This window comes from Bos indicus x Bos taurus, chromosome 4, assembly GCF_003369695.1.
Source record: "Bos indicus x Bos taurus breed Angus x Brahman F1 hybrid chromosome 4, Bos_hybrid_MaternalHap_v2.0, whole genome shotgun sequence".
In the NCBI taxonomy this organism is placed as follows: Eukaryota; Metazoa; Chordata; class Mammalia; order Artiodactyla; family Bovidae; genus Bos; species Bos indicus x Bos taurus.
In genome coordinates this window covers 106,086,243-106,107,790 of record NC_040079.1, presented here as the reverse complement: position 1 = coordinate 106,107,790, position 21,548 = coordinate 106,086,243, and the positions used below count along the sequence as shown (strand labels likewise).

The following is a 21,548-nucleotide window of genomic DNA, read 5'->3' as shown; positions in this document are numbered from 1 at the left end:
TGGAAGCCTCTGTGCCTCCTGTACCTGGATATCTGTTTCCTCCTCCAGGTTTGGGAAGTTTTCAGTCATAATTTCATCAAATACATTTTCTACTCTTTTCTCTTTCTGTGCTGTGCTAAGTCGCTCCAGTTGTGTCTGACTCTTCCTGACCCCATGGACCATAGCCCACCAGGCTCCTCTGTCCATGGGAGGCTCCAGGTAAGAATACCAGAGTGGGGTGCCATCCCTCCTCCAGGGGAACTTCCCGCCCCAGGGATTGAACCCAGGTCTCTTACGTACCCTGCATTGTCAGGTGGGTTCTTCACCACTAGCTCCACCTTTCTTTTCTGGGACCACTATCATGCAAATGTTAGTACCCGTGGTGTTGTCCCATAAGTCCCTTTAACTATCCTCAATTTTTAGAATTTTTTTTTTTGCGTGGTGGGGGGGTGTAGTTCTTACTGGGCAATTTGCATTACTCTATCTTCTAGATCACTTACGTATTCTTTATCACCCAATCTCTTGTTAATATCCATGTATTTTTTCTTCTCAGTTATTGTATTCTTCAGTGCTGCCAGCACTTTTCTAATATTATCTAGCTCTTAACAAAAATCCTCATTGTGTTCATCTATTCTTTCCCCAGTTCAATTAGGATTATTACTAATGCTTTGAACTCTTTTATCAGGTAAATTACTTATCTGTGTTTCATTACGGTTTTTTCCCAGGGTTTTGTGTTTTTTTTTTCCTTATTCTTTCATTGGAAATATATTCCTGTCTTCTCGTTTTGTTTAACATTCTCTGTCTTTATGAAACTAGGTGAAAATTTACCTCTCCTGCCCTTGAAAGTGTGTCCTTGGAGCATTCTCAGCAGCTCTGGCAGGAGAAACATCTAAAGCGAGCATGAGCTGTGTCTTCCCCAGGGTGTGCTGGCAGCTACTGCCCTGGGAGGAGGTGGGGCTGGAGCCCAGCCAGGTGCAAGCGGGGCGTGTCCTCCGCTCAGGGGCGTCACTGCCCTCTTGGGGGTGGGAGCTGGGTCTCTCTTGGGTATGACAGCACTCTCTGCCTTGGTCTGGGGCGTGGCCAAGGCCTGAGGGTCTAGGGCTGCATTTCTGTGCAGGTTTCACTTTCTCCCCAACGTGTGCACCTTGTTAGAGGCTGGATGGGATTGGGGCCAGAGGGGGCTGTGCCGCAGCTCTAAGCTGCCCCACCCCCAGCAGCATTATTGTGGATAGCAAAAAAAATGGAAAATAACTCAAATGTCCACAACAGAATGTTTCAGTGAATTGTGGCATAGTCACACAGTGGGATCAACTAACACCGACTACACGTGACAACACAGATGAATCTTACCAATAAGGCAACAGTGAAAGAAGCTAGACACAAGAATACACATTGTAAAAAAAAGAAAAAGGAGAACATAGTGTATAACTCATTTTATATAAAGTAGAAAACCAGGCAAAGCTAACACATGGTGACAGAAGTCAGATGACTAGTTCCCTCGGGAGGGGTGGGTATCAACTAGAAAGGGCATCAGAGGGCTCCTGGTGATGGACAGGGAGGCCTGGCGTGCTGCGATTCATGGGGTCGCAAAGAGTCGGACACGAATGAGCGACTGAACTGAAGGATGCTGGTTACATGGATGGATTCACTTTATGAACATGCATGGAGTTGTACATTTCTGATTGATGCATTTGATTTATTCCTCAATATAGTTTACAAATAAAAAATCTCAGGTCTTTTATCTGCCTTGTTTTTTCAGAGGTGATAAAACATCTCTTCAATACAAGGACATGTTAATATGGACACAAGAAACATAGTTTTCCTCAGTTTTAAAAAACAGTGCATCACCAAAGCTTGGGTAGTCTACTTTGATTAAAGATGTCAAAGGTTCTTCCTTAGACTGATGGACAGAGTGGACTTGCAGCTACCACACCTTTAAAATGTTATTTAATCCTTCTTCAGTAATAGATTTGATAAATGACCTGAAGCTTCTCTCCTTTACATTTTTGGAAGTTCAATATGATTAAACATATATACTTTCGGGGAGCGAGCTCCGCCCCTGGCAAAGGTCATGAGGAAGGAGGCTTGGCATACGCAAAGGTGGGATCAAGCCTCAGGAGTCTCCCTGGAAATTCTCGAGCAATCTACCCCAAAACCAGAATCTGCCTACTTTCTGCTTTGTGCTTTCACCTACACCTCTGACTTTACAGGGGGCTGTCCCCCACTACCTCTCTCTGAAAAAAGAGTTAGCTTACAGCTCCAGTTAATAATTCCTGGGTGTGACAGTGTTTCAACCTACAAACTCCCTTGGAAGTCCTCTAGCCTGCCTGAATAGGTTTTTCTGGCCACATGTGATTGCTCAGAGCCTCCAAACTGTGAGAGACGTGAGATGTTCTAAACTGTCTAAATACAGATTCCTTTGAGCAGTTAAAAGATTGATTAGAAATTGTATTGGTGAAGGGATTTTCACTTGTTGGGCCAATGTTTGCTGCTAAGTCTCCATATCCCTTACCTGCTGTGTCCCTGGCAGTGTATTGATTAATATAATTGGTGTAAGTAGTAGCTTTAATGTTTGTAACCTGGGACCCTTGAGTTAATTCTTTTTCTTGTTATAGCCCACCACACCTTTGCTCTGTAGGAATGCAACTTTATCTAATGCTTTTTGGAGGCTGGCGCCTGACTTTAGAATAATCACCTTTAGAGAAAAAGGCCTCCAGGCCAGAAGATGATGCAAATCACCTAAACTTTTGCATATGATAAGTTTGCAGGAAGAAAGCCTGGCTTATTGCATGACTCTACCCCTTCCCCCATTATCCTCTATGCATAACTTAAGGTATAAAAACTACTTTGGAAAATAAAGTGCGGGCCTTGTTCACCGAAACTTGGTCTCACCATGTCGTTCTTTCTCTTACCTTCTGGCTGAATTATTCAGCCTCTTTTCTCCACTGAATTTCCTCACTGAGCTATCCTTATTTCAGCCTCTTTTCTCCACTGAATTTCCTCACTGAGCTATCCTCATTCTATTACTCTTGATATCCTTAATTAACGTTTAATTAAGCAATTGTTTCCTGATCCTCCTGACACCGTCCCCGCTTCGAATTCCCTGGATCCACTGGGGCTGGACCCCGGCATATACTTATGAAATGGGAAGGCTTTTAGGATTCCTTGCATAACCTAGTAAAAACTAACTATGATGGTTAACTTCATGCATCAACTTGACTGGCCCAGATGAAGCACCATTTCTGGGTGTGTTTGTGAGGGTGTTTCTGATGAGACTGCATTTGAATCTATGGACTCAGTAAACTGGACTTCCCTCCCCAGTATAGGTGGGCTTCACCCAACCCATTGAGAACGGAACAAAAGATGGAGGAAAGAATTCATCCCTTTTTTCCCTGCCGCATTGCATAAGCTGGGTCCTATCTTCTTCCTTCTCTGGCCCTCAGACCGAGATTTACACCATCAGCCACCCTGTTCTCAGGACTTCAGACTTGGACTGAATTACAACACAGCTTTTCCTGGGTCTCCAGCCTGTAGACAGTACCATCCTAGGACTTCTCGGCCTCCAAGATGGATGGTGTGAGCCAATTCCTCATAATAAACCTCACTAGACATGTACCTAGAGATGGAGCTCTCTCCTACTGGTTCTGTTTCTCTCAAGAACCCTGACTAATAAACCAAATGTCACCAGCGTGACATACCTCCACACCCAATGAATACGGTGGCAAAGGAAAACAATGTGTCACAACACGATCCTCAGAAGCCAGGGGGCCTAACTGGCCTGCCCACTACTGGTGGAACAAAATAGTCCATCAACTGTGAACACACCAGAACCATAATCACCAGTCACTCATTTTTGCCATAAACCATTCATGTCCGGAGGCTGAAGGGCAAATTCTTCTTGAGTGTGCTCCAGCCACTGAGAAATGCTTTGCACACCTGATCACTGTGTTTGACCATTCTTCCCCTGCTTCCCTGTTACACGGGTGGAATAAAGTATTATACTTAAGAATTTGAAAAGGGATCAAATATTGTATGTTATTAAGGAACTACCATTAATTTCATTAAGTGCACAGTGATATATATTATGGCCACATATAATATTTACTAACATGTATTATGGCCATTTCTCAATAGGGAATCTTAAAATTATTAGGAGCTATATGAGGATAGCTAACTTACACTGAAATACATCAGTAAATATTATATGTGAAACTAATGTGACAAAAACTTAAATTAGGTGGTGGTTATGTGGGTATTTACTACTCTATTTTCTGTATATTTGTAAATTTTAATGAAAAGGCTTAAACGTCATTAGGTATCATGAATAGTCAACAAATACATTGCTAATGATAAAAAACACAAATTTAAAACAAGATACAATTTTTCAAGGAGTTGTCAGAAAGGCTTTTTATTGTTGCTGCTCAGTTTTCTTTAATAATCTGAGTTGACTTCACAATGTGGAAAAATGTAAACTTCCATACTCCCAACAAAAATGTGTATTGATGCAACCTTCTTGAGAGGCAGTCTGCCAAGAATCAAAAGCCTTGAAATGTTGTAAATCCACTCTTCAACAATTCCACTTTTATAAATTTATCTAAGAAAATGCTAGCTATATGCAAAAATGTAGTTTCAGGGCTATTCATTTCAGTGTTGTTATGATAGCAAAGCAGAGAAGACAACAAAACATCCAATAATAGAGAGTGGCTAGATAAATTACGGTAAAACAGCCATATACAAGAGTATCATAGCAATAAAAAAAAGCAGAAATGCTTTCAATTATAGGAAAAGGTATTCATAATGTATTAGGTGAGGGAAAAAATGAATACCAAATAGTATTTTTCCTCCTGTTAAGGAAAAAAATTCTACTCATACACAGAGGCAGAGAAACAGGAAAACAGACATATGCATATATAAATAGATTTAAATCGATACATGTATATATATGGATAGATTTAAATATATATGGATCACAAGTTTCAGTTCTTTATACACATCTTTTTTTTAATTTTCAAAAAATATGAACTATTGTGTCATAAGAAAAAAGGTTTTCAAAGAGGAAATTATTTTGCCAATTTTCCCTACAAAATCTTCTAAAAATATATATTATGCTTTTGTTGATGAACTATAATTATAAAACTCCAAATGCTGTTCACTACATATTACTATCCCCATCTGTAATGTGATCCACTTCCCTTGTCTGGTCTTCCCGTCCTCCACATCTTACACTATAGTAAGGCATTTAGTTGCGTCCAGCTCTATACTTCTAAACAGTAACTATCACCTCCTTCACTCTCACTTGAGCTAATGGCTGTCTCCTCAATTTCTGCATTCTTAATACTGGTACTTCCATGCCCCCAGCCTATATATCCGGTGGTCATATTTACTCCCTGTTCACGATCAATCAATCTACCGTGAATATTCATTAGAAGGACTGACGCTGAAGCTCCAATATTTTGGCCACCTGATGTGAAGAGCCGACTTCATCAGAAAAGACCCTGATGCTGGGAAATGTTGAAGGCAGAAAAGAGAAGGGGACAACAGAGGACGAGATGGTTGGATGGCATCACTGACTCAATGGACATGAGTTTGAGCAAGCTCCAGGAGATGGTGAAGGACAGGGAAGCCTGGCGTGCTGCAGTCCATGGCGTCAGAGAGTCAGACACAACTGAGTGACTGAACAACATGATCATCCGTTACCCAAGATCAGGCATTTTCAATCAAACAGTCCTTCAAAATGTGTTAACTTGCCCATTCTCCATTCCTGCTGCTACCAGAACCCTAACCAAGTTATTAGGGTTGCACACCAGGATTATACCCACAGCTGCCTAACCCATGGCCTTGCTGCACCAATCCAATCTCAGACCCATCCTCCAGGTCACTGGAGAACTCAGAAAACCTTCAATGGCTTCCTACTGTTTAGCAGAAATGCCAAACTCCCAATCATCTTTCTAATTTTGTCACCCACACCCTGTAAAACCTGGCAGACTCCTTCGCACAGAGCTGAATTAAGTAAACATTTGAAGAATGAGCAAAAATCCTTCAATCCGGGGGAGGTTTGCTCCCAATGTGGTCCCTCCAGTGTGGTCCTGGTTCCCAGAAGCCTCCGCTGCCCCCCTGGGTGCCTCCGCTCCACCCCCCCGGCTCCCACGCATCCGTGGGGCTCCTCAAGTTCCCACTCCAAGGAGCCTTCTCTGACCTCTCCCCACCACAGGGACTGTTCCCTCTTCCATTTCCTGTGGCGTCTGCTTTAACCACACAAGTGACCCTTGACTGTGCTGACTTAGATACTTTTTTTTTACCTTCTGCATGCCTATAAATTTTGTCCCCTGTATAAAACCTGAACATCTCTAAATAAGACATGGATGTTGATTATACCTTTTTACACATCTCACTCACTGCAGAGTTCCATGGCATTTCATTTAAACTGTAAGCACTCAAATACACACCTGTTTATTAACATGAAACAACACGGAAAGCGTCAGGCAGAGAAAAAAACTTAGATTCCCAACACTTAGGTTGGAAACAAAGCTGACTACACCTAGACTTCAACTTCTACATCCAGACAAAACATTAACCGCCACACGTCACTAAAACAGCCTGCATAAAAAAATTCAAACGCCTTAGGCTGGAGATGTTTTATGCCAAGTTCCACTCTGCCCACCATTCTAGTACCATTTCCCAAGCTTCCCTGTGCCAGGCCACCTCCACGCCTGGAGTTCTTTGCTTTTGCTTGCACTATTATTTCCTTTGTCTTTCTTTGCTCCACAATCCTCCTCCACCTTCTCCATCTGATAAACAGCAGCTCAAATATCACCACTGCCCAGCAACTGTAATGACCCTCTCTAGGAAGATGTAATTAGCCCCACATCATCTTCTTGCTAATTAATACTATACAATGTGTATCAACCATATTATGTACTATATAATGTATATCAACCATATTGTGGATTTTTTTCTTAAACACTCAAACACACACAGTGAGATAGTTAAGGGCAGGAGCCATGATTAATTCATCTTTATAACCCCAACATCTAACAGTAAGCAACTTCAAAAAAAGAACTGATTTTAACTCTTTTCAAAAACAAACAAACATAAAATAAGCCAGAATAGGGCTCATTTTAGTCCTCCAGGACCCCTCTTTCCTTATCTGTTTCAGTTCCATTAGGTCTCTCTGCTCGCCACAGCTGTCAACTCCCCCATTACCCGCACATCTGGTCTCAAAAGAACAATGAAGCTTCCCTCCACCTCCCCTAAACTACAGGAGAATCGCCTAACTAGTGTAGCAGAGAGGTTGAGATATTTATAAAGAAGAAAAGTCAGGAAAATGTCAGAAAAAAATCAGCAAATAGTCAGGTTTACAGAGTGCTTGCTGCTAATCCACTCTTAGAACTAACAGGTCCAGGTGTACAACAAAGTGATTCAGTTATTCATCGTCAATCAACTATGCACGCTAAGTCCGACTCTTCGTGACCCCGTGGACTGTAGCTTTCCGACTCCTCTGTCCAAGGGATTCTCCAGGCACGAATACTGGAGTGGGTAGCCAGATCTTCCTCACCCAGGAATTGAACCTGCATCTCCTGCATTGCAAGCTGAGCCACCAGGGAAGCCCCTCAATCAACTATACACTAATACAAAATAAACATTTTAAAAATAAATAAATAAATGAACCACAATTTACTTAAGCAAAAAAAAAAAATAGAAAGCCCAGGCTCACTGGAGACGTGCCTGGCACAGCCCCCAAAGGCGCCTCGCTCCCTATTCTTCCCCCACAGCACCGTCTGCGGTAGAGAGTAAACAAGAGATCCTCAGCGTGCTGAGCCAAGGTGGATTTGCATTGGTACCACACTACCCAAGCCTGATGAGATCACCCGAACCTCTGCCAGATCCACAATCCCTTCTAGAAACTGCTGATCACTTCTTTTCTTCAGGGACAGTTCCCCCCACATCATCCCATTGGACTCTAAGTCATCTGGAATTCTCACTCAAAAGCCATGTAGTCCTAGCCACACCAAGGGAGGACAGCACTTCCTTTCTGGTCCCAAAGATTCCACCCCAGCCTTCAGGCCCACTGACACAGAAGCCCCACAGGCCGCTCTCCAGAACTCTGCAGGGACTCCTGCCCTCCCCTGGGTTTCCCTGGCCAATCCCGCTTGCCTCCAGTAAAACTCCCCTGCGACTGTGATGCAGCCACTAGAAAGAGCCGCTTCCATTGGTAGGCTCTTAATCCAGCCTCATCCGCTACCACATGGCCTCAAACTGTGGTCGCAGCTTCTACCTGGAGCCTTTCCACTGAATCACATCAAGAAGACCAATAAGGATCCAAGGAGCACCATCTGCTGAGACCCTCTAAGTTGTTCCCATTCCCCGATGCCCACAGCTACTGTTGGCTTAGAAAACAGAAGTCACAGGTTCTGAGTTCCGACAATGATCGTGACTCTGCCGACTCAATGTTATGAGCTTCTTCCTTCTCTCTAGGCACTTTAGCAGCCCACTCGCGGGCTCTTCTGCAAGTGGTCTTCCAGAATTACATCATTAGAGTTTTACAACAAAAACCTTATAAATACACAGCCCAAAAACATCTATGGCTCCTTCATATACACCTCAGCCCCATCATGGGGGGCCCGACGTGCGCAGCAACAGACATCAGGTGAGAAACAAATGCGTTTCTGTTTTCTGGACTTTCATTACCCAGAATCCTTTTCCAGCTTAGCGTCTCTATACCATATTTACCGTTTCTGGGCAAAACACAAGCTTTATATAGAACTCTGCCTTCTAGTATACAACCCAGTCTACTTTACAAATTGATTCTTTTTTCTCCTGTTTTTTACCCATTTTCTCTTGGAGTCTTTGTCTCTGTGAATAACTTAATTTCAAGCATTTACTGAATCAATATCTAATGCATATCAGGTGCATATCTAATACACAGCACTTTCAAGTAAGTTTTTTTCATGGAATCTTCACAAGTTTTTATAACATTATGTAAACGTGCAAATATACACAAAGTAGAGTGAACAGTGTAGTAAATCCAATATTCCGTTTTCCAATTGCAAAAATTATCATACTGCCTATTTTTCCTACACCACCAAAACTGGGTTATTTAAAAGCAAATCTCAGATATCATAATCTCACCTGTAAATACTTCAGTGTACATCTCTGAAAAACTCTTTATAGTTTCCATATTCAGAATACTATTACCTAGCCTAAAAATCAATGAATAATTACTTAATATCAAATAATCCTATCAGTATTCAGATTCCCTGATTCCTCAGTTTTTAACAGTAACCCATTTTGATACGGAAAGTGATGCTAGGAGAATTAATAACTTCCTAAGCCATATACACACAGCAGCAGAACAAGTTTCTCACTTGAAGCCTCAAGTTCTCTTTAAATACAGCACACCTACCTTCTCCCCATGTTTAGAGAAGGCCTACATATGTACTTTTTAAAATTATCTTTACAAAAATGGCCTTTTTCTTTTGAGTACTTTTATTGCCAGTTAAATAACCTTAAAAGTGGTTCAGTGTTTGGGACCTGAGGCAGACTTTATTATTAGAGTATTAGTCACTCAGTGCTCAATATCACAAAGTAAGTGACAATATAAGAAACGAAGGAAATAAACTTGTATAGTATGATGTAGTATCTACTGTTACTAGTACTGAGGCCTCCTCCAGGGCACCATGGCTGAAGTTAAATGATATGATGATGGTAACAACAGCAATGTTCTGCTCAGGAGAGCCCAGGGCAGTCCATTCTAGATGAATGAAGGATGATGAAAGGTGTTTACAAAGAGCTTTAAACTTCTTAGGACAGAAAGCTTTAGTATCATCTGCTGCACAGGACAACCTTGGAAAGGTAAATGGGTTGTGAGACTAAACTCCCCAACAACTCCTTTTCGGTGCCGAACATCACGTGAGACAACAAAGTGAAGTGTAAACGATGCAGCCATCACAGACAGTCGCCTCCAAGTATGTGACACATTCTAAAAGACAGATATAAAATTGTACAGGATCTCTTTTACAAGTCTTAAGTAAATCTCTTGCCTGGAAAATCCCATGGATGGAGGAGCCTGGTAGGCTACAGTCCATGGGGTCGCTAAGAGTCGGACACGACTGAGCGACTTCACTTTCACTTTTCACTTTCATGCATTGGAGAAGGAAATGGCAACCCACTCCAGTGTTCTTGCCTGGAGAATCCCAGGGACGGGGGAGCCTGGTAGGCTGCCGTCTATGGGGTCACACAGAGTCAGACACGACTGAAGTGACTTAGCAGTAGCAGTAAGTAAAGGTACTTCTGGGGATGTTTTTAAAAATGTAACAACGAAATAGAGAGCTGCTTGAAAATAATCTTTAAAAGTTGTAGAACACAAATAAGAAACAAAACAGATTCCTTTATACTGACCTTCAAAAATATTGTTTTAAGTTCAGCTGGATCTGCTCTCTTGGTTAAAGCCACCTATAAATAAACATAAAAATGTTTATATTATTAGAACAAAGCTGAGAAATCAAGCTCACAGACTGAAAGAAAATAAACTCCAGGTTAGAAATCAGTGAATTTCATTTCTGCACTTAAAGCACTAAATTTACCCAGTGCTTAAACTACTCTCTGGATTTTAAATCAGTCTTCTTATGAGGCTTCTAGAATGATAACATTCCATACAAGAAACAAAAGATCCTAATATGCAGTGTTTAATATATATCATTTTTTTCCAAAATGAACAAAAAAAAGAAAAGTTAAAACAGACTTGCAACCACCTGGCATTTTAAACTGCAATCCAGAGTGACCCAAACTCTTTCACAGGGGAATATTAAATATTAAAGTACAACTTGTTAAGTATGCAAGAAAACGTAGTTGTTAGAGAGGTTAGTGAACAAGGCAAATAATAGTCACAGACAGAAGGCAATTAATTCCCATGGCTCCGCAATGGACAGGCATGAACACCCAGCAATCTGGTCATGTCCAGCAGTATCCTCCTTTCCCCAACTTTATAAAAAAATTCAGAAGTCTCCACTTGTACAGCATTGGGAAATACAACCACCATTGTTTTCTCATAACTTTAGATGGAATATAATCCATAAAAATATTGAACAATGTTGTACACCTGAAACTAATATTGTAAATCAACTGTGTTTCAACAAAAAAAAAAAAGAAAGAAACCATAAGTCTCCAAATGTATGATTATTATTTACCACGTTCTGGAATACAAGGGGCTATGGTTACCTTTCAAGAGCAAAGTTTGACAGATTAGCTCAGAATAGGTGTTGTGCTTAATTCTCCAGCCCACAAAGTCCAAAAACATCACCGGGGAAAGAGAAGACAAACTTGAACATGGCTGCCCCAGGCCAACACAAAAGAGTCCTTATGTGGAACCAAACAGTGGGCTTATTCAGCGTCCCATCACCCAATCCTGCTGGCAGAAACCGTCATGAGACTGAACTCTCCCCAAGCACAGCATCACCCCATGATACAGCCAAGGAGGGGTTCCTGGAACCACCCCAATACTGGAGCCATGTCGCCATCCATGGGGAGATTTATGCAAATTGTTCTAAATCCCTTCGGTGTGTTTGCAAAGGCTCTCCTGAGATCTTTGGACAATGGGTTCTCTGTCTTGAAATATGTAACTGCCTGAGCTCCTTGGCCTGCCACTGTCAGGAATAATTTTATTAACTAATTGTTGGAATAGGAGAGGTAGATTTCCTGAAACCAGCTAGTTGGTCACCTTGTTGCCCAAACCAAGACTGATAACTCCTAACTTCTGCTGAGTACTTGTAACCACCAATGCTATTTTCAGCCATAAGAATTTGTCATCTTTTTAAAATCCTCAGTCACTGAGTGTTCTCTACTATTCAATTAAAGAGAAAAAAAATATAAAAGTCGACTGCAAAGCCAACCTAAGACGGATGATGGTGCTGCTGAGAGTCTCACAAGATCCCCTCCACTGGGGTCTATATTCTGAGAAAGGTGGGGAGGACAAACACTATTGGAGATGGGACAGCACGAGAAGTTTCCATCCTCTTCTTCAAGAGAAAAGACACTCCCTCCAAGTTCTACGTCTCAAGACCGTAAGTAACAATTTTTTAAAAGGCATATGGTGACCCTCAGCACGTAACTGGGTTTCCTTTTAAAAGCAAAGGTAAGTTTCCACAAAGTGAACTATTCTTCCTCCATCTGAATAACACATCCTTTAAAATCAAATTAATTCACTCTGCCACACACACTTCATAAAGCCTTCCCTGGGCAATGCTATTTCAGAGTGAATGTCCCCCGCCCTGACTCCCACAGCATTCTTCTCCTTACAGATCCCAGAATGCACAGTCATCACTCACCGCCAGGACTACACCTCTGTGACAGAAAGCTTTCAGTCTGTAACTCTCCCCGGGTGGAGGGCATGGGAGAAACCCATCCATATGGCGGCCCAATGCCTCTAAGCCATGTCACCTAATGTGTACAGAACACTTAAAAGTTTTCAGAGCAGGACTATGACGTCACTGGATCATCATGGCAGACCTCAGGCTCAGACAGAGCATATTATTGCTCTCATTTGACAGAAGGGGAAACCAAGACTCAGAAAGGGTTACTTATTTCCCTGAAAGTCAGATTTAGCAACAATTTTTGCTGACATTTCTAAGTGTTTTCTGAGCGGAGGTCAAGTTCCAAACCTTCCATCCCCTTACGGTGCTGGTCATCTCACTGAGTCACATCGTAAGCAGCTTTAAATTGACCATAGTTTATGTGACCCCTAATATAAAATAGCACACACCTAAAAATCAAGACTCTCCCAGTTTCTCCTAGTACCACCACTTTGTAGTGTATCCATCCAGTGCTTTGATTAAGAACATGCTCCAGTATCAGACTGCCCTTGATTGTGGGCAGCAGACCTGAGCTCTCAACTCACTAGCTGTGTGACCCTCCGGTTTTAAGCCAACTCAGAACAGCTGTTCAGGCAAGCTCACACTGCATCATCTGACAAGCCTTAGTTCATCAGGCTTTAGAAGATTCTCAAACTTTAGGTTTTTCTCCAAAGGCTAATTTTCATTGTTTTATATACAAGTATATATTTCTCAAATATGAATAGCATGTAAATATTTACAGCTATTGGGAGAAGGAAATGGCAACCCACTCCAGTATTCTTGCCTAGAGAATTCCCTGGACAGAGGAGCCTGATGGGCTGCTGTCCATGGGGTAGCACAGAGTCGGACATGACTGACGCGACTTAGCATGCATTGGAGAAGGAAATGGCAACCCACTCCAGTGTTCTTGCCTGGAGAATCCCAGGGACAGAGGAGCCTGGTGGGCTGCCATCAATGGGGTTGCACAGAGTTGGACACGACTGAAGCGACTTAGCAGCAGCAGCATTTACAGCTATTATTCTTACTACCTAGTTGCCTGATTTGCTTTATCATTACTGTTCTGAATTTGCATTTATAAGAATAGATGCCACCATTAAAACAAAGTTTTTATATCAAAAGTTCTAAATAAAGTAATTTTTAAACATTGTTACGGAGTAAATCACCAAGAAGAAAAAGGATTCTTGGCAGACGACTATGAAATATCACCATTTGCTACTTAATAATTTCATACACAAGCACATAACATTCACACCAAGTGGAGGTTAAAGAAGAAAGCAGGTGAGGGGGGCGGTAAAAATGGAAACATGCATTATCTTTTTTTCCATAAACTGGGAGACCTTTATCTTTGTTAATGACAGTATAGAAATTTCAGGTCAATTCCCCCAAAGTATGTTCCACAGGGCAAAATTTGAGGATCACTGAATATGTAACACTTTTGACAAGTCAAACATTATAAAAAACAGTTTAAATAGGCTATCAATAGCATTTGCAAAACACATATACTGGGTAGGTACATTCCAAATACAAAAAAAAAAAAAAAAAAAACAAACAGCCAATAATAATATAACTTGAAGGACTGGTTTTAAAAAGCAGGCAGTGGGACGCATGGCAAGGAAACTCAGAAAGCTATTTTTGAGGACAAATAAATTCACTTTCATTTTAATATGAGTTACAGCAGCCAAACAGAGGAAGACACCAGAAAAGATTTTTCTCCATGTAGGAGCGTTATTTAAACTGGCTTTCTTACTCGGGAATCAAGACTCAGCTGAGGGCTCATTGCTTTAACACACTGCAGGGGTACGGAACTGTGCACTTAAAATAGTTGCTGGGTCTAACCAGGGGTGTTGAGAGGGAACAAACATAACCTACAAAAAAGTCAGGGATATTCATTTGAAGAAGAAAACATGCAGAAAAGCTCTCTTCTTACACTGGGAAGCTCGAGCCATTAAGACCACGATCTCCTCGTAGTCACCTTACTCTTCCGTGTCCCCTGCTCCAGTAAAGTTCAGAAACTAAGAGCTCTGAACACGTTCTTAAAGAAAACTTCCAGGTGAGTAGAAATCAAATCTTTACAAGGAAAACAGGTAGCTCCTGTTAGGCCAACGGAACTGCAAATTCTCACACTCCGCCCCAAATCTACCAAGTCAGAAACTCTGGGGGCGGGATCAAGCAATCTATGGTTTAACAAGTCCTCCAGGTGATTTTGATGCCTGTAGGTTCAGAGGGTAAAGTGTCTGCCTGCAATGCAGGAGACCTGGGTTCGACCCCTGGGTCAGGAAGATCCCCTGGAGAAGGAAATGGCAACCCACTCCAGTACTCTTGCCTGGAAAACCCCATGGACAGAGAAGCCTGGTAGACTACAGTTCATGGGATCGTAAAGAGTCAGACACGACTGAGCAACTTCACTTCATTTCAAAGTGTAAGAACCACAGCTGTAATTAATGTAAAATCCTGTCTGACTGGACTTGAGATCCACTGCCCTGGCTGTATGTTTGCATTGCCCCAGGGCTTTGGGGTTTTATCAAACCCCAGGCTGATCAAATTAGACAGCAAAGTCCAACTAAATTAGAATCTCTGGAATGGGTATCTTTAAAGCTTCGCCACCAGATGGTGACGGACCAGGCTGAGAACCACTGGGTTAAAACCCAGGACCTCGTTTAGCTTGCTACCTCACTCAGCAACAGTTCTTCCATCACCCTCCCAAACCTGAAAGGTCTGAAAGACAAGACAAGCTCAGACTTACACTGAAAATTCTACTGTCATGAAGTAATTGTTTACTTTAGATATGAAGTGAAAACAGAGAGGCAGCTCATCGAAAGCTACTGTGTGTGTGTAAGCACATGCATGCTTGTTTGCGTGCACTGACAAGCAGAAAACGGAGGGGTGGGAAAAACCCGTAGTGGGTGGTCCTGAATCTCATGGAAAGCACTACTGGGTGTGACCTAATAACTCAGAAGCTGGGGCTACCCTTTCTTCCCACATATCTTCCTATACTGCACAGACTGGAAGGTTAAACTACATTTCCCAGAATCCCTTGCAGCTATGCAGCCTAGGTGCTGTCAATCAGATGAAGCTAAGTGAGATGTGGGAGGCAAAGTTTTGGAAAGCCAAGATTTGGAAGGTAGGGGCTGTGTCTTTGCTGTTTCTGCCAGCAAGCATCATCCTTGGAATTGGCTGATCTTCCTGTGGCAGATCAAAGTGTCTGGTTTTCCTCCTGCCGTGTCAGCGGCAGCATGGTTCTGAAACACTCCCGGTTTGGTGGGCAGTCTCATGACTGCACGAAAGGCAAATGCTCCCCTGGTGGCCTGCTCTGCAGTGAGGCTCTGCAAGTCACTCCTAAGAACTCAACCTGAAGTTCCTTTCTTCACCTTTCCAACAAATTCCATATGCCATCTAACACCCTGTAATAAATTTCCCTCTGCTTAAACCAGCTAGAGTGGATTCTGTTCTCTGCAAGTGGACCTTGACTGATACAATCAGTAGCTGTAAAAGAAAGCCTGAAATTCCCCAAAACCACAGTCACCATTCACTCAAGGGGGATAAAAATGAAGTGTCTCATCACGTTTAAGAAAAATAAGTTTTCATTGACTTCACTGAATCACTCATTCCTCGCCCTACGGTTCCCCTACGGTCTAATAAATGAAGAGTAGTAACTATAAAAAGTTACTGGAATCAATATACAAACAAGATATCATGTTAAGCAGTATTCAAACCACAACCTTTCTGTGTAGTCAACCCTCAAATGTTCAAGTCACTCAACAGTTGACTTATAAAGCAGCAGACACCACAAATGTTAACCCACTGGGTAACTATGCAAGTGGGTTATTTCAGGGATGAGGAAATATTTTATCAGAAGGATTCAGTAGTTTATGAAATGGGTTGTAGACAAACATTAGACAATGATAAAGCCATCACCATTAAATTTCTGTATGAAGAAGCACAGTACAGCAATTAAAAAATGAATGGCAGTGTTTTAGCTGTGGGTGCTGTTATGCCAAAATAACTTTAAACACTCTAATTTTAGATTTTATTATTATTAAGCTACAGCTAACATTCCAGTAAATGTTCCCAAGACTAAAAATTTGACAAGAGACAGTATAAGTCTCCTCTGAAGCAGACATTCATCTCTTTATATTTTCAACTCCTTATGGAGAAAGCATTGCTTGCTCATCGTGTCATAAGCAAACATCACCAGGTTTGGGGTTTCAGTATGTTGCTAACTTGGTGATCTTGGACAAGTCAGTTAGCATCTCCAAGTTTTAGTTTCCTCATCTATAAAAAGGGCAAAGTGCTTTGCAGCCGATCAAGTCGACTATGTTCTTTTCCCCAGACCAGCCCCGTGTACAGTGGCTGCAAATAGCAGCCTCCTCAGCAGTGCACACAGCCTGCCTGCAGAGGCTGCCCTAAGCGACCCTGGAGGCACAGCCTGTTGCCTGCAGAGGCTGCCCTAAGCGACGCTGGAGAAAACCCTTTCCAGTGCACACTCACAGCTGGCATGCTGTCCCCAGTGTAGGCTCCAGATGTGTATGCCTGGTTTCTTTGGAAAGCCCCAGGGTCCACACTGGCCAAGTCTTAATGTCCATCTGCACCAAGGTGCAGAACAAGGAGCCTGTGACTGGGGCCATCTGCAGGACCAAGTTCAAGTTCCCTGGCCACCAGAAGATCCACATCTCCAAGAAGCGGGGATTTACTAAATTTAATGCAGATGAATTTGAAAGCATAGTGGCAGAAAAGCGGCTCATCCTGGATGGCTGTGGGGTCAGACAGATCCCGAACCGTGGCCCTCTGAACAAATGGTGAACCTGCACTCATGAGAGCGTTGGTACTGTTCCCTCCTTACTCATGCCTACCAATAAATCCTACTTCCCTGTCAGAAAAAACCAACTCGTGCCTACCAATAAATCCTACTTCCCTGTCAAAAAAAAAAAGTAGGGCAAAATGACAAAGTTTACTTATCTATTTCATAAAGTTATCTTAAGGATTAACTAGGATGAAGAAAAAGTGCTCTGTGAATTACAGGGTGATACATAAGGCTGGTAGTGATTAACAGCTACTGTTAAGAAATATAAGCCAAAAACACAGCCATCTATTTCTAATCCCAAAGAAGAATGGAAGATGAGGAAGTAGGTCCAACGTGTATTCAACTTAGAAATAAGCAACAAAAGATGAAAGGCTAAGGAGAAAATTAAAATTCTATTGGATGATCACAGTCTTGTTAGGAAGCCTGGAGAATCAATCAGCTTGAGGCTAAGGGGGCCACCAATGATGCTTCAAACTATCCTAGTATCTGAGGTGAGAAACCCAGCTCAGAACCCACAACAAAAGCAGGTTGCCTAGGCTGCCTGTTAGGTCAGCCGAAATGGCAGCTTCACACACAAGCTGCTCTGTGTGTGTTTGTGTGTGTTTAGTCATATCAGACTCTCTGTGACCCCAAGCACTATAGCTTTCTAGGCCCCTCTATCCATGGGATTTTCCAGGCAAGAATACTGGATGGGTAGCCATTTCCTCCTCCAGAGCGCGTTCCTGACCCAGGAATCGAACCCATGTCTCCTGCACTGACAGGCTGATTCTTTACCCCTTGAGCTGCCTGCCCTCTTCCAAATCAAACCCACATTGAGTGTCCACTCGGCAAAGCCAGATCACGTGCTTGTGCCCTGGCTGCAGGGAAAGATGGGAACTGAGTTCTGACTCATGTTCTGGCAGGCAGACCTTGTAATGTGGGGATTTCCTCCAATACAGGAAAGGTAATCAAAAGATGATGGGGACACGTCTGGTTTCCAGTCCAGCATGCAAGGGGCTTAGAAATGGTCAGTCTGTCATAAAAGTAAGTAAAAAGACTAAATGCTGAAAAATCAACTACTCCCAAACCACTGCCCCCCAAAATGGAGACAGAAAGGCAGAACCAGAAAATCACAACTTATCAGAGCTGAAACCCATCCACTGAAACCTCTGCAGGAACCAGTGTTGAGAGTGGGTAACTCTGAGCTGCAGATGGACAACTGCTGGAGGCTCAGTGTGGACAAGAAAAGACCTTGCAAAACTCTAGGTGGACCTAGACATCATGGATTCTCCACACTTTTGTGAGTTTTACCTCCTGGAGCTCAACTTGGCTCTCAGTGACTACCAGAGAAAGACTACCTGGCACTTTCAATAGGAGGAAAGGAAAAGGAACCAAGCTGAAATGCACAAGAGCCCCCAGCTCTGCTTCAGAAGAAATTATTTCATAGGCACCTAACCTGCGGGAGTATTACCGGAGCCAGTTAACCAGAGGAAAGGCAATACCCAACACCAGCCACCTTCAACCATCCTCTCCCACCTGAGGGGAAGAAGAACGGAGAAACACTTGTGAAGTACACTGTCCAGGGGCGTGGGCTCTCCACTGAACTGGGACCTGGTCACAGGCCTACAGAACATTTCTTCTGCCTCTAGACCCTACCCTCACAATACCAAAGGACCAGTTACAGCCATCCCTTTTATCCAGTACATCACACCTGAATATCAAGAAAAAAAATCACAAAAAATACCAAAAGGCCAAACAGCACGATCTAAAGAGACAGATATGGCAGGAATGTTGACATTATCAGACTAGGAATTTAAAACAATTATGATTATTAACATGCTAAGGGTTCTGACATTGTACAGGAGACAGGGATCAAGACCATCCCCATGGGAAAGAAATGGAAAAAAGCAAAATGGCTGTCTGGGGAGGCCTTACAAATAGCTGTAAAAAGAAGAGAAGCAAAAAGCAAAGGAGAAAAGGAAAGATATAAACATCTGAATGCAGAGTTTCAAAGAATAGCAAGAAGAGATAAGAAAGCCTTCCTCAGTGATCAATGCAAAGAAATAGAGGAAAACAATAGAATGGGAAAGATTAGAGATCTCTTCAAGAAAATTAGGGATACCAAGGGAACATTTCATGCAAAGATGGGCTTGATAAAGGACAGAAATGGTATGGACCTAACAGAAGCAGAAGATATTAAGAAGAGATGGCAAGAATACACAGAAGAACTGTACAAAAAAGATCTTCACGACCCAGATAATCACTATGGTGTGATCACTGACCTAGAGCCAGACATCCTGGAATGTGAAGTCAAGTGGGCCTTAGAAAGCATCACTACGAACAAAGCTAGTGGAGGTGATGGAATTCCAATTGAGCTATTTCAAATCCTGAAAGATGATGCTGTGAAAGTGCCGCACTCAATATGCCAGCAAATTTGGAAAACTCAGCAGTGGCCACAGGACTGGAAAAGGTCAGTTTTCATTCCAATCCCAAAGAAAGGCAATGCCAAAGAATGCTCAAACTACCGCACAATTGCACTCATCTCACACACTAGTAAAGTAATGCTCAAAATTCTCCAAGCCAGGCTTCAGCAACATGTGAACCGTGAACTTCCAGATGTTCAAGCTGGTTTTCGAAAAGGCAGAGGAACCAGAGATCAAATTGCCAACATCCACTGGATCATAGAAAAAGCAAGAGAGTTCCAGAAAAACATCTATTTCTGCTTTATTGACTATGCCAAAGCCTTTGACTGTGTGGATCACAATAAAACTATAGAAAATTCTGAAAGAGATGGGAATACCAGACCACCTGATCTGCCTCTTGAGAAATTTGTATGCAGGTCAGGAAGCAACAGTTAGAACTGGACATGGAACAACAGACTGGTTCCAAATAGGAAAAGGAGTACGTCAAGGCTGTATATTGTCACCCTGCTTATTTAACTTATATGCAGAGTACATCATGAGAAACACTGGGCTGGAAGAAACACAAGCTGGAATCAAGACTGCTGGGAAAAATATCAATAGCCTCAGATATGCAGATGACACCACCCTTATGGCAGAAAGTGAAGAGGAACTCAAAAGCCTCTTGATGAAAGTGAAAGTGGAGACTGAAAAAGTTGGCTTAAAGCTCAACATTCAGAAAACGAAGATCATGGCATCTGTTCCCATAACTTCATGGGAAATAGATGGGGAAACAGTGGAAACAATGTCAGACTTTATTTTTTTGGGCTCCAAAATCACTGCAGATGGTGACTGCAGCCATGAAATTAAAAGACACTTACTCCTTGGAAGGAAAGTTATGACCAACCTAGATAGCATATTCAAAAGCAGAGACATTACTTTGCCAACAAAGGTCCATCTAGTCAAGGCTATGGTTTTTCCTGTGGTCATGTATGGATGTGAGAGTTGGACTGTGAAGAAAGCTGAGCGCCGAAGAATTGATGCTTTTGAACTGTGGTGTTGGAGAAGACTCTTGAGAGAGTCCCTTGGACTGCAAGGAGATCCAACCAGTCCATTCCGAAGGAGATCAGTCCTGGGATTTCTTTGGAAGGAATGATGCTGAAGCTGAAACTCCAGTACTTTGACCACCTCATGTGAAGAGTTGACTCATTGGAAAAGACTCTGATGCTGGGAGGGATTGGGGGCAGGAAGAGAAGGGGACGACAGAGGATGAGATGGCTGGATGGCATCACTGATTCGATGGACATGAGTCTGTGTGAACTCTGGGAGTTGGTGATAGACAGGAGGCCTGGCGTGCTGCGCTTCATGGGGTCGCAAAGAGTCGGACAGGACTGAGCAACTGAACTGAAAAGAACTGAACTGAACTACCCCTCCGGGGGCAGGGGGAGGGGGGTGATGACAAATTTATCAGCAAGTTGCTGGTACAAAGCGTGTGATGATACATGCTACCACAAATTAAGATTGATGGCAGAATTAAGACCATAACTCTGCTGGAGTCAGGGGTGGTGGAGGTAAAGTCTTGGACTGGGTTGTTTATCACTGGATTACAGCAATTAACACTCACCAGCTAACTTTTACTGGGCCCTGAACTCTAGGCTAGGCATGTCCTAAAGGCTGTACGCCTGATCTTTATGCCTGATCTCACTTAAATATCACCAAAACTATCTAAAGTGAAGAACCATTAATAGCCCCAGTCTTCACTCACAGACTTAGAAGACAAACTTATGGTTGTCTAGGGGAAGGGACAGTTAGGGAGTTTGGGATGGACATGTACACACCTGTATATTTAAAGTGGATAACCAACAAGGATCTATTGTACAGCACATGGAGCTCTGCTCAATGTCATGTGGCAGCCTGGATGGGACGGGAGCTTGGGGGAGAAAGGATACATGTGTATGCATGGCTGAGTCCCTTTGCTATCCACCTGAAACTATCACAGCATTGTTAATTGGCTATACCTCAATATAGAATTCGAGAAGGCAA

At 42.6% G+C, this 21,548-nt stretch overlaps 1 protein-coding gene and 1 non-coding gene across 4 annotated transcripts in view; one reads left to right on the top strand and one right to left on the bottom strand.

Annotated features, from left to right (window-relative positions):
* The window catches only part of SLC25A13 (solute carrier family 25 member 13), a 231,183-nt gene that overhangs the window by 192,166 nt on the left and 17,469 nt on the right, over positions 1-21,548 (bottom strand). For 2 of the 3 annotated variants that reach the window (XM_027540106.1, XM_027540105.1), the window contains exon 2: positions 10,378-10,431. In XM_027540106.1, coding sequence (XP_027395907.1) covers positions 10,378-10,431 — 54 coding nt within the window. Of the gene's footprint in view, positions 1-10,377; positions 10,432-11,196; positions 11,269-21,548 lie in introns of those variants that run through there. The other variant, XM_027540108.1, reaches the window with a different exon arrangement.
* LOC113891930 lies at positions 16,620-16,751 on the top strand. Its single transcript, XR_003510909.1, has one exon. It is a non-coding gene; the product is annotated as a small nucleolar RNA SNORA70 (small nucleolar RNA).